The 13,861-nt window shown below is 39.0% G+C and overlaps 1 protein-coding gene across 1 annotated transcript in view; it reads left to right on the forward strand.

Moving 5' to 3' along the window:
* The window catches only part of si:dkey-65j6.2 (pleckstrin homology domain-containing family G member 4B), a 35,988-nt gene that overhangs the window by 9,987 nt on the left and 12,140 nt on the right, over window positions 1–13,861 (forward strand). The window contains exons 2-13 of the mRNA XM_036592154.1: window positions 1,437–1,634; window positions 4,929–6,264; window positions 7,021–7,191; window positions 8,585–8,705; window positions 9,657–9,750; window positions 10,056–10,142; window positions 10,285–10,398; window positions 11,225–11,323; window positions 11,457–11,608; window positions 12,245–12,383; window positions 13,358–13,474; window positions 13,591–13,782. Of these exons, the coding sequence (XP_036448047.1) occupies window positions 1,437–1,634; window positions 4,929–6,264; window positions 7,021–7,191; window positions 8,585–8,705; window positions 9,657–9,750; window positions 10,056–10,142; window positions 10,285–10,398; window positions 11,225–11,323; window positions 11,457–11,608; window positions 12,245–12,383; window positions 13,358–13,474; window positions 13,591–13,782 (2,820 nt within the window). The remainder of the gene's footprint in view (window positions 1–1,436; window positions 1,635–4,928; window positions 6,265–7,020; window positions 7,192–8,584; window positions 8,706–9,656; window positions 9,751–10,055; window positions 10,143–10,284; window positions 10,399–11,224; window positions 11,324–11,456; window positions 11,609–12,244; window positions 12,384–13,357; window positions 13,475–13,590; window positions 13,783–13,861) is intronic.

Here is a 13,861-nt window from a genome sequence, read left to right on the forward strand (position 1 = left end):
TTGGTCTTCTATAGTATTTGTGTGGTGTGCACTGGATATTGCACACACTTAAAAATGATGCTTCTTCAACGGTTCTTTAGTAAAGAAAATGGTTATTCTATTGTTACAGGCTTGACATCGTAATAATAGAAGAACGTTTTTTTGTTACTTTTAAAAAGGTTCTATATAGAACCATCTACAGCATTTTCCATCAATCTGAAGAACTCTTTCAGAATGTAAAGAACCCTTTAATCATGCAAAGGGCTCTTTGAGTGTTCAAGATTCTGTATAGAAGCATTTTCTTCACTAAAGAACCCTTGAAGAACCATCACTTTTAAGAGTGTAGTGAGAGGCCATTTATGGGTGAAATAGATATAAAATCATGAATTCTGTTAAACTGACGAGGCTGAGGTGTAAAATGCTGCCACAGAACTCTGCAAAAACAGCTAATCAGATAGGCCAGAATACCTCTTTAAATTTCAGACAAGAGGCATTAAGATATTAAAATGAATGTTCAACAACTATTCAAAGCTCTCAGCAGTTATCCTCTTATCAGCTCTTTATCTACAGATGTGGTTTGCTTTCCATCTGTTAAAGAAAAGAAGATGATTCTCTCCACGCTCCAAAACCATTGTGCTCTTGTGAATTATTATTATCCTTGAATTGTCCCACAACAATGAGTCTCAACTGTTCATATTCGAGTTTGCTTTCCAGCATTCTTTTATTCATTTGTTTTCAGTTTTTGGCAGATGTGCTTGTGAGTGTTTGTTAAAATTCACAATACGTCCCAGAAATGAACAGAAAAGCTCAACTTCCTTGTACAAAGGAAAATATCAGAAAGATGCAGTCTGGGGTTTTAGGTGACTTTAAGTGCTGCTTGTAAACCTAAAATTCCATATGACATTCATGGCAGAAAAACAAAGTTTAAAAATGTAAAAAATTTAATTATACTTAAAATGCATACTTTGATTTCTGAGTTATAAGTAATAAGCCAGCAAATGGCCTGTATATATATATATATATATATATATATATATATATATATATATATATATATGTATATATATATATAATATATATACATTCTATACATTCAGTATAAAGCCTCATATCTCCAAAATGATAACTTTTCAGGAGAAGAAAAAAACCTACTTTACTTTTAATGAAAGTCAATGGAACCAGACTTCTTTCCAAGTCATTTTGGGCCGTTTCTTTTGGTCCATTCGTCATGAAATTTAAAGATCAATGTAAAGAGCAACAGTTACTTTCAAATTATGTTGAAAACTGAAAAATGGTGATACGAGGTTTTATTCTGACAGCAGCGATTTGCAACTTGACTTAAAAATAACAGTCAAAATTAAACCCTACTCTGAAAAATTCCAAAGAAGAGAAGATGATCCAAACTTTTCACAGATAATGTAACTGATTGCTGGGTATGACTTTGTTTCTATGTATAGAACCCAGACTCCCTGGACTCGTCCATACAGAGTTGTCTGTCTGCTCTCTATCCTCCGTTTGAGGTCACAGCACCAACTGTCCTCAGCCAGCTCTTCCAGGTCATCGAGGGTCTTTACCATGGAGACCCCCTTCTGTGCCTGACAGACTTTCTGATCCCAGCCAGGCATCTTCTGGAGAGCGTGCAGCAAGCAGCTTGCGTGAGTGAGGAGACAAATTAGACAGAAAACATGCAAATACATTGTTTAGAAGTAAACATGAAAAGGGAGCAGCTCAGAGCATTTTAAAACATAAAAGTGCCAAAAAAGTGATGCCATAAGACAGCAGTCTTTTTGTAGGGAGGGCGGGGAAGCATTGTGGTGGGCTTAGGGATAAAAGGACAAAAAACAAATGAACAAGGTAGGTAGGCTCCAAATTGATACTATACTTAAATAAAAATAAAAATAAAATAAGAATTTAATGTAGTATAACATAAACATATAACATAAAACACTATATAGTATAAAACTGCGCTTAACCTCTCACTTTGGTTCCCTTTCAAGTGGAAGGATTGTTGTAAATGAGAGTTGCAAGGATGAATAACAATGTGTTAGACACTCCACATAATGTAAAGGTTCGATACCAATTGAAGTTTGGTCCCACTTTATATTAAGTGTTTCTAATAACTGTGTAGTTGCACATTAATAACATATGCAACAACACTGAACTACTGATGATTTAGTCAATGTTACAGATGGATTACAGACTGACAGCCTATGTAATTACACATGTGTATCAACTTCAGTTTTGCCTTATTTAATTACACAAGTGGATCTTCTTCACAGGAACTTTCTGTAGTGCAGTGTTAAAGTTACACTTTAAAGTAAGTGGACAGTTCCTGTGTAGTTGTTATGTAGGTACTGTGTAATAATGGAGTGGTAATACAGATGTTGCTTTGGGGCAATGCAACAAATTTAATTAGTGTTGTAATTATTAATGAGAATTATATTTAAAGATAAGGGGTCATCTGCTGTACTGTCACATTACAGAGTGGTTTAAAGATTAAACTGGTTACAATGTCACAACACTAGCAACATAAATGCTAGCTAAGTATTAGGAAAGATGGCAGATACAGTGTAAGTAATGTCAATATACGTTATTACATACTTCCTTTTACTGCTGGGAACTTCTGGAAAAAACAGCTGTTCCAGTCTGATTACAAATGTAATTACATTTATGTTATTACACTTGTCTAATTACATGAGAGAGAGTGGGCTGTTATCACTACTAAGATGCACTTGTGTAATTACATATGGTTTACTTCTGTAATGCATCTGTAACAGTGACTAAATCATTAGTAGTTACATTGTTGTTGCATATGTTGTTCACATGTTACTACAGTTATTAGAGACACTCAATGTAAAGTGGGACCTAAAGTTTTTTCTTTCCTAGAACCATATGCAGATTAGCCTAGACATGAGTAAGAACAAATAAAGCCTTTACACTGAAAATCAATTGGCAGTCTAAGACAGTGTCTCCCTCACATAGGCCACACTTAGCCCCCAATGTATGTTAATGGCCATCCAGAGTATATTTTATCCCATTTTAACAATATCTAATTTCCATTTTCTCCCATTGTATAAATTAACAATGGCACACAGTGTCACTCTTTTTCCCCTGTGGTCAGTTCCATGACCTAAACCTTCACTTCAGCTAGTCCATGAGGTACTTCACATCCGAAAAATACAAGAGGTTTTAAACAATATAACTGAGTATGATGAGTTTGGATATCCATGCATTCAATATAGTCCATACTTTAAATCTAAACAATTCAAATGTGCTGGAACTTAAATGACTCCCCTGTTTTTTGAGGTTTGTATTGAGTACTCTGAAGGTCTATTTTAAAATTAAAAAGTATGTTTACTTCTATTGGAAATGTAATTAAGTAAAAGTACAAGTATTCAGTTTCAATAATACTTGAGTAGAGTGCTTATAATCCATAATTATACTTAAGCGTAGTAACGAGGCACAATTACTCAAGTATTTTTTTCCATCCTGAAAGCACTTTTAAGTTGTTTGCTTCGGCATTTGGCAAGTCTAATGATTACATCCTCAATAGTGCTGACAGCTGTTCCAGCAGGTTATCTGTCTACTTGAATAATGTGTTTCAGGCTTAGCCTCTGACTGATAAATGTCCATGTCACATTGCTGAACACAGTGGGCATTTTTAACTGCTAATGTAGCACTGCCAAATGATATAAAATATAAAAGTGTACTTCTAAAAATTCTGACGAGTGTCATTTTTTGTGAAAACTCAGTATCTTAATTACATTTTGTTATACAGTATATTTAATACAGTTGTACAGTAAGTTATAGTCAGCCTGCTGTATATCCTATATCTTTATAATGTCCTTTGCTGTAATATTGCAAGCTTATATGAATTTATACATGTAAGCTTTAGGGCCTTCTTTTAAAGCATGCTCTCCTAAACCCAGCAGAAGAAGAGCAGTCACTACACCTGGATCAATTACTCAACCTCATGATGTTTATCTGCTCAGCTATTTGAGTAATGCTAGACTTCTGGAGCCAAGAACAGAAGCATGTGTCTGACATCAAGAGCATTCCTTCACACTATTAGCATCATGAGCTGTCTTTCTGAAGCTTAGATTGCCAGTTACTCTAAAATGCACCTCTCTGACTATTCAATAGCTCCAGCTAACAATATTTCTGTCCTTCTTAGTTTCTTTCAACAAGACATCTGCTTTAAAGTAAAGAGAGAACTTATGCAGACCTTTGGTTACTTACCTGCTTACATATTTATACCTGTACTGACAGTAGATGTTCACTAGAGGGAGCTGAACACCATACATTTACAGTATCTTGAAGCTTTGCATAAATTTTCCTCCATGAGCACAGAAATGGCAGGAAAACAAAAGCATTCTGTTCTGACAGCTTGCTGGGAACATACCTCCAGTTAGCCCACTTTTTTCAGTTGGTCAGGGGTCAGTACAAGCCATATCGGTAGCCATTAACGCTTAGAAACCTAGAGTTATTGTTACCGTGGTTTGTGGTACTAATTACATGTAATTACATAGTTATATCATTTAATAACACCTTATTATGTAATAAATGACATTTATATTCAGCTCTGTCTTGGCAGGCCTGCACTTCTGTCATTCGTCTGTAAGTTTTGAAAAAAAAAGGACAAAAACATGGCAAAAATGTGATGTATCCTTTTCTTTCCAACAAACAGGACTGTGGGAGCAACATTAGCTTCAAATTTGGATTGTTATAAATATATCTTCCCTTCTACTTACAAACACGAATGTGGTATGAACTGAAAGTTTTCACAATTTCAACAGAATATCTTGACATGTTTTCAGAACAATGAGTGAGAAACAATCTAAAATTTACATAAAATTACAAATCTAAAATTACTGACGATAACTGGGACTTTTAAGGATTAAGGTACAATTGGCACTATATAAGGAGTATTGACCTTCTTTTCTGTCTAGGCCCCATACTCTGATGTGGTCTTCCGCTATGCGGGCTGGCCTTTGTGCCTGCAAGAACGGGTTGTAATCCATCTCGCTCCCATCAACCCCTTGTTGCTTTCCCCGGGGGACTTCTACTTGCAAGTGGCACCACTTGGGGAACAGGGAGCCCGCATCGTGGCCCAGAGCCTACTGGAGGAAGAAAGGCGTGAACTGCAGGAGACCCCTATCCCAGAGACCTCATACCCCTCGATCTTTACCCAGGACTGGCTAAATGAGCTCAACGCGGGCAGACATGGCAAGCCTCTCTGCCGCTGCCTGTTGGCCACTGAGCAGGGTATAGTCAAAGTGCCTTGGGACCAGGTGGCTAACCCAGAGTTTGTAGATAAGCCACAACACATGGCTTGTTCTGGTTCTTCGAATCAGCAGGAGTCTATGATTAGGCCTCACAGGCAGGGTACACCTGCACCATCTGCCTATTCAGTTGAGACCAGGATATGTCCCGCTAAGGATGGTATTGCAGTGTCCTTATGCTTAATCGACAGCTCCAAAAAGAATGAAATGGATCAAGCCAGGCCAGAGATGAGGCCAGTGGGCTGGGTGTCTCCCAACACTTGGGACAGTCGCAGTAAAAACTCTTTTGGGAGGGATCATGTAGACCCCGTGGATGTTCCCAAAAGAAAGGAATCCTCAGGTTACTCTAGGACTTGGGATCAACCTAGAACTCCTCTGTTAAGGTCCAAAAGGGTTACACCTCCCACACCATCTGGTCCTACACCTCAGGACTGTCCTACATCTCACAACCGCCCAACACCTCATGAACGTCCTACCTGTGGGCGCACTGTAAGGTTCGCAGAGCAACCTTGCACACCTTGCATGCGGAGGAAGCACGGACAGGGGGCCAAGGCCCAGGAGTGTCAATACAGGGAGTCTTATAAAGAGGCACAGCAAAGTCCTGTGAGCATAGAGAAAAGACTACAGGAACCAGTCTTCTCTGAAAGAAGAGCAAGAATAGAGTCTAAAACTCTTCCCAAGAAGGAAAAAAATTCTAATCAGTATCCTCAGTCTCAAACTGTGAGTGACAACACTACTGCAGATGACAGAACAGTTCTTGAAAATTTTCAGGATATCTTGGTGGACTTAGCAGACGTACGTGGAGGAACCATCACCTGTTTCACACCAACCGTGGTGGGAACATCAGAGAAATGCCATGTTGTCATCCAAGGACAGCCCAGTGAGGGATGCAGGGACAGCCAATTAGAAATTATCCCAAGGCTACATGTAGTTCATGGGAAAAAGACCACTACTTTTGGACTTGTTTCTCCAAAATTAAACAGACGAAGATTACCAAAGCAAGGTGAGAACAGCATATTGTTCATTTCAGCCTTTTCTCTGTGTACAGTGGGCCCAGATAGTATTTGGACATTTGTGCCATACTTAAAATTGTAATGAAATTCATTCATTGTATTAAGAAACAAAATGGTGAACATTTTAAACAGACGATTCTAAGACTTATATTTCTTCTTGACAAAATACTCTTTCAAATGGTGAATGGTGTATTTCAGATTGTTGTTTCAGCAGTTTCTTTGCAGATTTCTGGATGTTTGAATCAAAAATAGTCCCACACTTTGACATATTAATCTCTGTGCTTTACAGTATCCTTAGTGCAGTCAGGTTGGAATTATTCTCTAGGCTTTCTCCACTAAAAGAGTCAGTTTGATGTTGTGCTAAAAGTGTTAGTCTAAAAAAAATATGATTTTGTTAAATGTAGTGGGTCAGTTACGTAGCCTGGGATTTTGCTGTTGCTAAGCTACATTTACTTTTCAATGTTGAATTTCCATCCAGAGTGTTGCGTAGTGCAATACTAGACTTAACTCTTGTCTGGGAAATTGACCCGTCTTAAAGTAATATAATACCTAAAAGTGTCAAATACTTTTTAGGCATATAGTATATTGCATGGAATTACACGTTATATTTTTTATACACTGTATGAAATAATGCTACTTACATTTTATACATAATATTGTAAAAAGCTATATATCATACAAGTTCAATATCTCTTGGTGTTCATGAGCATGTGTGTATATTTGTTCCTTTTACTGCTTCTCTGAAGATGACCCTCAGGACCCTAAAACAGTCTCCCCTCTTGCTAATGTGCCTCGGACAAATACGCCTTTATCTTCATCACAGACAGATGTAGAAGAGCCTAGAACACAAGCACCGTTACCATCTAAATCAAAACCAGAGGCTTCTCTCCTGCAGTCAGGAATCGCCTGCCTTACAGGTATGAAGGGCAAACCAGGTGCATTACACATTGCAGTAGATCAAGCATGTCAAACCGGGGGCCTCCTGGGCCAAAGTGCTGTGGATGTAAGTATTTACCCTCATCTAACGCTCTGAATTCGGTTCACGAAGGCCTTGCTAATTAGCTGATGAGCTGAAACAGGTGTGTTTAGTGAGGCAGTGTGCTGAAGTCTGCAGTGTTTTGGCCCACGAGGACTGGAGCCTGACACACGTGCATCAAACAAACATGGATGACTATATCCTGAGACGTATAACAGTAGGAATTAGAGTCCTTGTTTGATCTTGCTGCAGTGTAGAAACATTTCATGCTATCTGTCTTAAAAATAAAGAGTACATAAGAAGTTCTTGGAGCACTGCTATGGAAGAACCACTTTTTTGCCCCACAAAGAACCTTTCAGTTGAATGGTTTTGATATTTCTACTGAAAAGCTCCTTAGGGAGCCAAAAGTGGTACTTCTATAGCATCACTTCAAGAACCCTTTCTGAACCGTTTATTTTTAAGAGTATACTTTCACGCAGGTGTAATGATAATCATATAAAATGTTAAAAGTAGGGATGCACCAATATTGTTTTTTTTTTTTTTTTGCTTCTGAAACCAATACCTGATCCTGAAGTATCTGCCAATGCTGAGTACTGATACTGATACTATATATTGTATAATATATTATTGTAGAGAGCCCTATGTAAGTATATTTAACAAAAAAAGTACATTGTAAATTTCTATAGTAAAAAATAGAAAAAAGATCTGAACAATATATAGAAATGGTAACTCAGTAGCTTTTGTTGCTTGATACTAAATGTTGTTTGCTCAAAATTTCTCGTCATTTGTTTCATTTTTTTGTTATCAATGAGCGTCAGAATCTGCTGCATTTTAATAAATATTACAGTTAATTACACTGTCAGTACCAGCTGTTGAGCTACAGATTCTCTGCTCGATGGGAGCACCAGGCCGTGAGACCGTGGCACTGTCTGGCACTCTAATCTTTGCTGCTGATAACTGCTTGATAAGAACTCTGACTATACCTGACTACAGTTCTGCTTAGGGCGTCTTAGTCCACTTATTCTTTACGCCCCAGTGTTCGGATGGCAGCATTCTCACTTACTCTAACAAACCACATTTACAGACCATTCACACCTGGGTTCGTTTTAATTGAACCAAACCTGCCAAGTCTTAACGCACCCTCAGTAGTGTGCATGCATGTTTAATGGTACTTGAATTCTCTTTTGCAGATGCCAATACTGTATTTAACAGTGTTCAGATTTCTATTTGATGCACCTTACCTCTCTAAAACGTCTACACCCCTCCAAGCAGTTCCTCTATTGCCCCTGTCCCCTGTCCATATTCTCCCTTTCTGACACGGCTCTCCCCCTTAGGTGGAAGAGATCGTTTGGGCAGGGCAGTTGTAGAGGTTTATGGGGATGATCAGTACTGGAAGTTCTCTCCGTCTAGCCTGGAGCTTGCTCAGCTGATCCTCTATTTCCACACCATCACCAGGTATGGAATGCGCAAGCCAAACATTTTAGTGTTTGTTTTACTACAAAAGTAAGGCAAGGCAAGTTTATTTGTATAGCACCTTTTATATACAGCGGCAATTCAAAGTGCTTGACATAAAGAAATATAAAAGCATTAGAACATTCCTGACATCTAGCACTTCAGACAGGCTTTTGCAAGGATATTTACAATTGCAAAGAAATGCAATTACGATTTAACTCAAGTCATTTCCAGCACCCTAAGTGAGGAAGAGCAACAAAAGTTACCGCTTTCACCCGTCGAATTGCAGCCGTAACTGAATAAAATCTTACTTCAAAGTAATACCAAACTCCTAACCAATCCTTGGCATACTTATACTAGCAAACTCACTAATGCTGTTGTGGTTGAACTTAATCAAATCCTTACAGTAATGTTCTAACAGCTAGTGCAAAGATGAAACCTTACAGGTATGAAGGGCAAACAAAAATGCATTTCACATTGATTAGGCTGCTGCTTGTATTCACAGTCAGTGACATATCTAGAACTTCCAGAAAGCCTACAGTTTCTTTCTTACAAAATTGGTCCCACCTATTGGTTGATTTCACTGTCATTTCTACTGCATTAGGCCTTCTCTGCCTAGATAGCACCAAGAAAAACGATTCCTGATTGGCCAATTTCCCAGTCGCGGTTCCCCTTTTGTTTCCAATGAAAATTTGATGAGGAAACGAGAATTGTCAAGTTTAAATATAAGCATGATTCCACTGAATAAAATGAACTAAAAAGTACAGCCATTACAGGCATTTTTAGCTCTCAGAAATCAGTAGGTGGTCTCTGAAGGCCTTGAAGGCTCTGAGGCTTCCTCTTTCCAGAGGAATTGCAACAAAGGGGTGAACAAACTCCCTTTCAGTACCCTTGATGTATCTATCTGTCCTTATCTGTCTTAAACAAATTAATGCAATATGCCTTTCCACACAGGAAGGAGGTTCGAGAGCTTGGACTGACCGTTGTGTATGATGCCCGTAAGACACCACCACACTCAAAATTCACAGAAGCTCTGCGTCTGGTGCATGTGAGTGCTCATGTGTTCCAGTCTGAAGAGGGAATCCTCAGCATGTAGTCGGCCTAAGCTAGTTTTTTGACTAGTCGTTAGTCATGCGGCCAATTTTGTAGTCAAAGGTGAAGTCTTGATCTAGACCAGTGGTTCCCCGTCTAGTACTTTCATTTAATCTACTTTTTTTTGTTTTTTGTAGTCCAGCTCCCAACACAATCATCATTCCATTATATTCAGGGGAGAATCCCCATTGATTGTGTAATTAAAAACTAGGCCCAGCCTGGTTGTCTGGTGTTGTTTTGACTTATTTTTGCTGACCACAGGAGCAGGATCCACAAGCTCTCTGCTCTGTGCTGCTGCTGATGAGTAAGGAGAAAAGCCACAGCCAGGAGAAATACCCAGGAGGGATGGTTTGTGTTTCTGTTTCATCTAGAAGTCACATTTTTATTAGTTGTCCAGATGGTTTAACAACATACAGTATACCAAATGCATACTTAACATAGCTGTCAGCTTTAAAGTATATGCACATAAATGCAGCTGTTGTCTTGGCAGGAGCTTGTACTGTCTCTCAGAGCTCTTCATAAATTTGTGGAATCCAGCCAGCTGACCTCTGCCCTGGGTGGCTCTTTTCCCTACAGTCACGGAGACTGGTTGGACCTTCATCAGGTATGTCCATTCAGGGAAGTTCTTGTACTCTTTTCTCAGACGTATTCCAATTCTAATGGACTTTCAAACTGCCTTTCTGTTTCTATGGGCGCTGGTGTTAATCTTATTTATTGCAACCACAACCCTGTTTCCAATAAAGTTGTGACGCTGTGTAAAATGTAAAGAAAAACGGAATGCAATGATGTTCAAATCATTTAAACCCTATTAATCCTTTATTTATTTGAAAATAGTAAAAATACAACATATCAAATGTTTGAATGTTTTAATTTTTTTTTTTAAATGTATGCCTACTTTGAATTTGATGCCAGCAACACGCTTCAAAAAGTTGGGACGGGGGCATGTTTACTACTATATTGCATCACCTCTTTTTTATACAACATTCTGTAAGCGTTTGGGAACTGAGGAGACCAATTCCTGTCGTTTCAAACATGAACTGTTTTCTCGAATTCTTGCTTGATATTGGATTTCAGCTTGGATTGGATTTCAACAGTGAATAAGTAATGAACTGAATTAGCTTTATTTAACTCCTTAAATAGCCAGAGCCCACTGGCAGCCCAAAGTTTTATCATGCTCTTCTATAACCTAAGAATAGCTCAGCCAGTCGCCCTGAAGTCCCTGTAGTAACTAAATAATGAGCCCTGGTATATAATAAGCCTGGGATTTTAAGGGGTTAAATCCACGCTGTTACTGACAGAAGACAAAATTGTGTTGATGTAATATATTTTATTCATATCATGGAAATGATTCCTGGGAATGTGAAGTAGGGAATATGGAATTTGCGATCATGAAGCCATGCAACCTTTAATTACTAATCGTCATTTTACAGGAACTGCATCCATTCGTGCTGGACCTGAAAGAAGCAACAAACTTGCTTTTAGAAGCCATAAGGAAGCTGGAGGGGGTCCACAAAATAGACAGTGTTCAGGTCAGTTCAAAACATCCATCGCTGTCGGCAAGGAAGTCAGTTTTGCTTTCCGACTTTGACTGACAGATCAATTTGTCCAAAAGGGAAGCTTCTCCCAGACCAGAACTCATGTGTATTTATTTTTGACATTCAGGATGTTCAGCAGTGCATCAACGATCAGAGAGCTCTGATGAAGGATGTGCTGGAAGACACCCGTTTGGTTGCCTTACAGAGGGAGGGCGGGGCCATGCTGGCCAGGTTGAGATGGGAGAGTGATGTAAAGGCAGCGTACTGCGAGGAGAGCCGGTAATGCTACAATGCTAGGTTAATTTATGAAACACATGCCAGCATTCTGCCCAATGACCACTGGGATAGGCTTCAGAAACCCCCACAACCCAGAGGATAAGCAGCTTAGAAGATGAACGAAATATATAATTTCTATTTCTATCATTAACTCAGATTAACTGGAACACTGTTGTCTCTCTGGGCGTGAGATGTGATGAATCTGTGTTGAGCTGATAGCTAACAATGAGGGGTGAAAGGGGAGGGTGGCAACCCCCTGCTGAGAGAACAGTTCACACCTCTCCACAAAGACGGCCATGAAAGATAAAACAGGCAGTTTTCTTGTTTTAAAAAAAACACTCAATAAAAAGCATTTAAATACAAAAAATGTGAGATCAGGCTTTAATGACGAACATCTAAAGCTGTTGTTATGAAGTAATGAAAATAGTCCAAACATAAAAAGTGCTGAAGTGTTGAGATTTGTACTTTGTTTTGGTCCAGAATGCACCAACAAAAGCCACAATCACTCATCCATTGTGATCTTCATCTGTGCTGTTTGTGGTCATTCCAGAACATTCCCCATAAGTAACTGTCACTTTTTAACATGGCTTTAAAGATACTGAATATATTCAACAGAAAGCCTGTGACACTCTCTCCTAGTGTGGTCATGGATACCGTGGAGGACCTGTATAACCAAGTAGAGGAACAGGTCCATGTGCTGGCAAGGAGGTCCAATATGTCATTGCAACACCTTAACTTTCTCCTGCAGCTCAGGGAGATGGAATCAAGGTTTAACAAGGTACAAAGTGAGAGCCACTGATCTGGAGACTGAAACAGATATTCTGTCATTTTTTATTGAACATATTCAACACATTCTGTTATACTGAATATAACATAGACAGTAGTGGAATTGGTGACTGAGTTGACGAACAGTGATTTAGTATTGATTCTTTGTATTGACAATATAGTCACTTTTTGCCAAGTGTATCAACATATACAATGTTTTTTCTTTTGTTAGAAGTATAAGAATAGACTAAATGTGTGTCTGCCATATTGGACATAATAATAACACCAAACATTGATAGGCACCAATAGAACTAGAGTCATTTTCCCTTAACCATCATTATCATAATATATGAAACTATAACCTTAGATGAAGTCTGGCTAATCTTAGAGCTGCTTGTTGCTAGTTTTGACTCTGAGCTGTGAGTGCAGGCTTTTGAAATATTATTGCTACAAGGGAAATTTGTCATTTTGCTTCTTAACTATGCTGATTCTGGGAGCACCACAGTGTCACCAGCAGGGTGGTGCTACCTGTTAAATGCCTTGCAATCAGGAATACCCGCTCAGTCTTGGGATATTAACCGACAACCTTTTGGTTGTTGGCTCATCTCACCCACCACTAGCCTACTGGCCACCCCAAAATAAAAGATGACCGGTAAAGTGGGTGTTAGCAGTTACACGTTTTCATGTCTCTTACCACCATCAGCAATCTCACAGGGTTTCTCCTGAAAAGTTTTACCAGAGTTTTTCATTCACTTGTCGGAAAAAGTAGGGCTTAGAGACAGTTGTCCTGGCCTGCGGGACGTACATTTAACACCCCTAGCTTAGAGCATTTAGTAAAAATCTGTCCAGTTTTGAAGACTTTGAGTTTCTGGATCAAGTGTGTTCGATAGGATCATATCTAAACTCTAAAACATCTCAAGCTGAAGTTACTTCTCCAGGAACAGGACTGTGGACCCTAGGTTTAGAACATTTATCTGCTCTCTCCAGATAAGGGAACGGTTTGACATGGAGGGGGAAAGACGACTGCTGGAGTCTGTGGAGGAATCTAGCGGGAGACTTCAAGAGACTCTCCAAAGCTTTACCACATTCCTCTCTGAAGCTAATGTAAGCACTGATGTAAATTTTTATATTGAAGGATGCACATGTGCACATTTGGATTATAGATGGAACAACTCTAGAATGGTTCATTCCTGAGGCATTCATGTTTCACTGTATTGCAGGAACAAAAGCTTCAGGCAATGATGTTAGTAACTGAAGCAGAAAGCATCCAGGGACCAAACTACCCTGAGACGGAAGCGTTCCACACTATGGTATCCACCTTCAAATCCAGTTTGTCGGACTTCTTGTCTCGAGCAGAACAGTGTTGTGATGAACTAGAGGCCATGGTAAATCTGTGCCACTTCTGTGAGAGGGTAAGCTGGTCTTCCTTTCCTTTTGCTCTGTTGGATTTTCATCAATTGAAGGAATTACATTTGTGCCTTATGTTGATAT

This window comes from Colossoma macropomum, unplaced genomic scaffold, assembly GCF_904425465.1.
Source record: "Colossoma macropomum unplaced genomic scaffold, Colossoma_macropomum, whole genome shotgun sequence".
Classification (NCBI taxonomy): domain Eukaryota; kingdom Metazoa; phylum Chordata; class Actinopteri; order Characiformes; family Serrasalmidae; genus Colossoma; species Colossoma macropomum.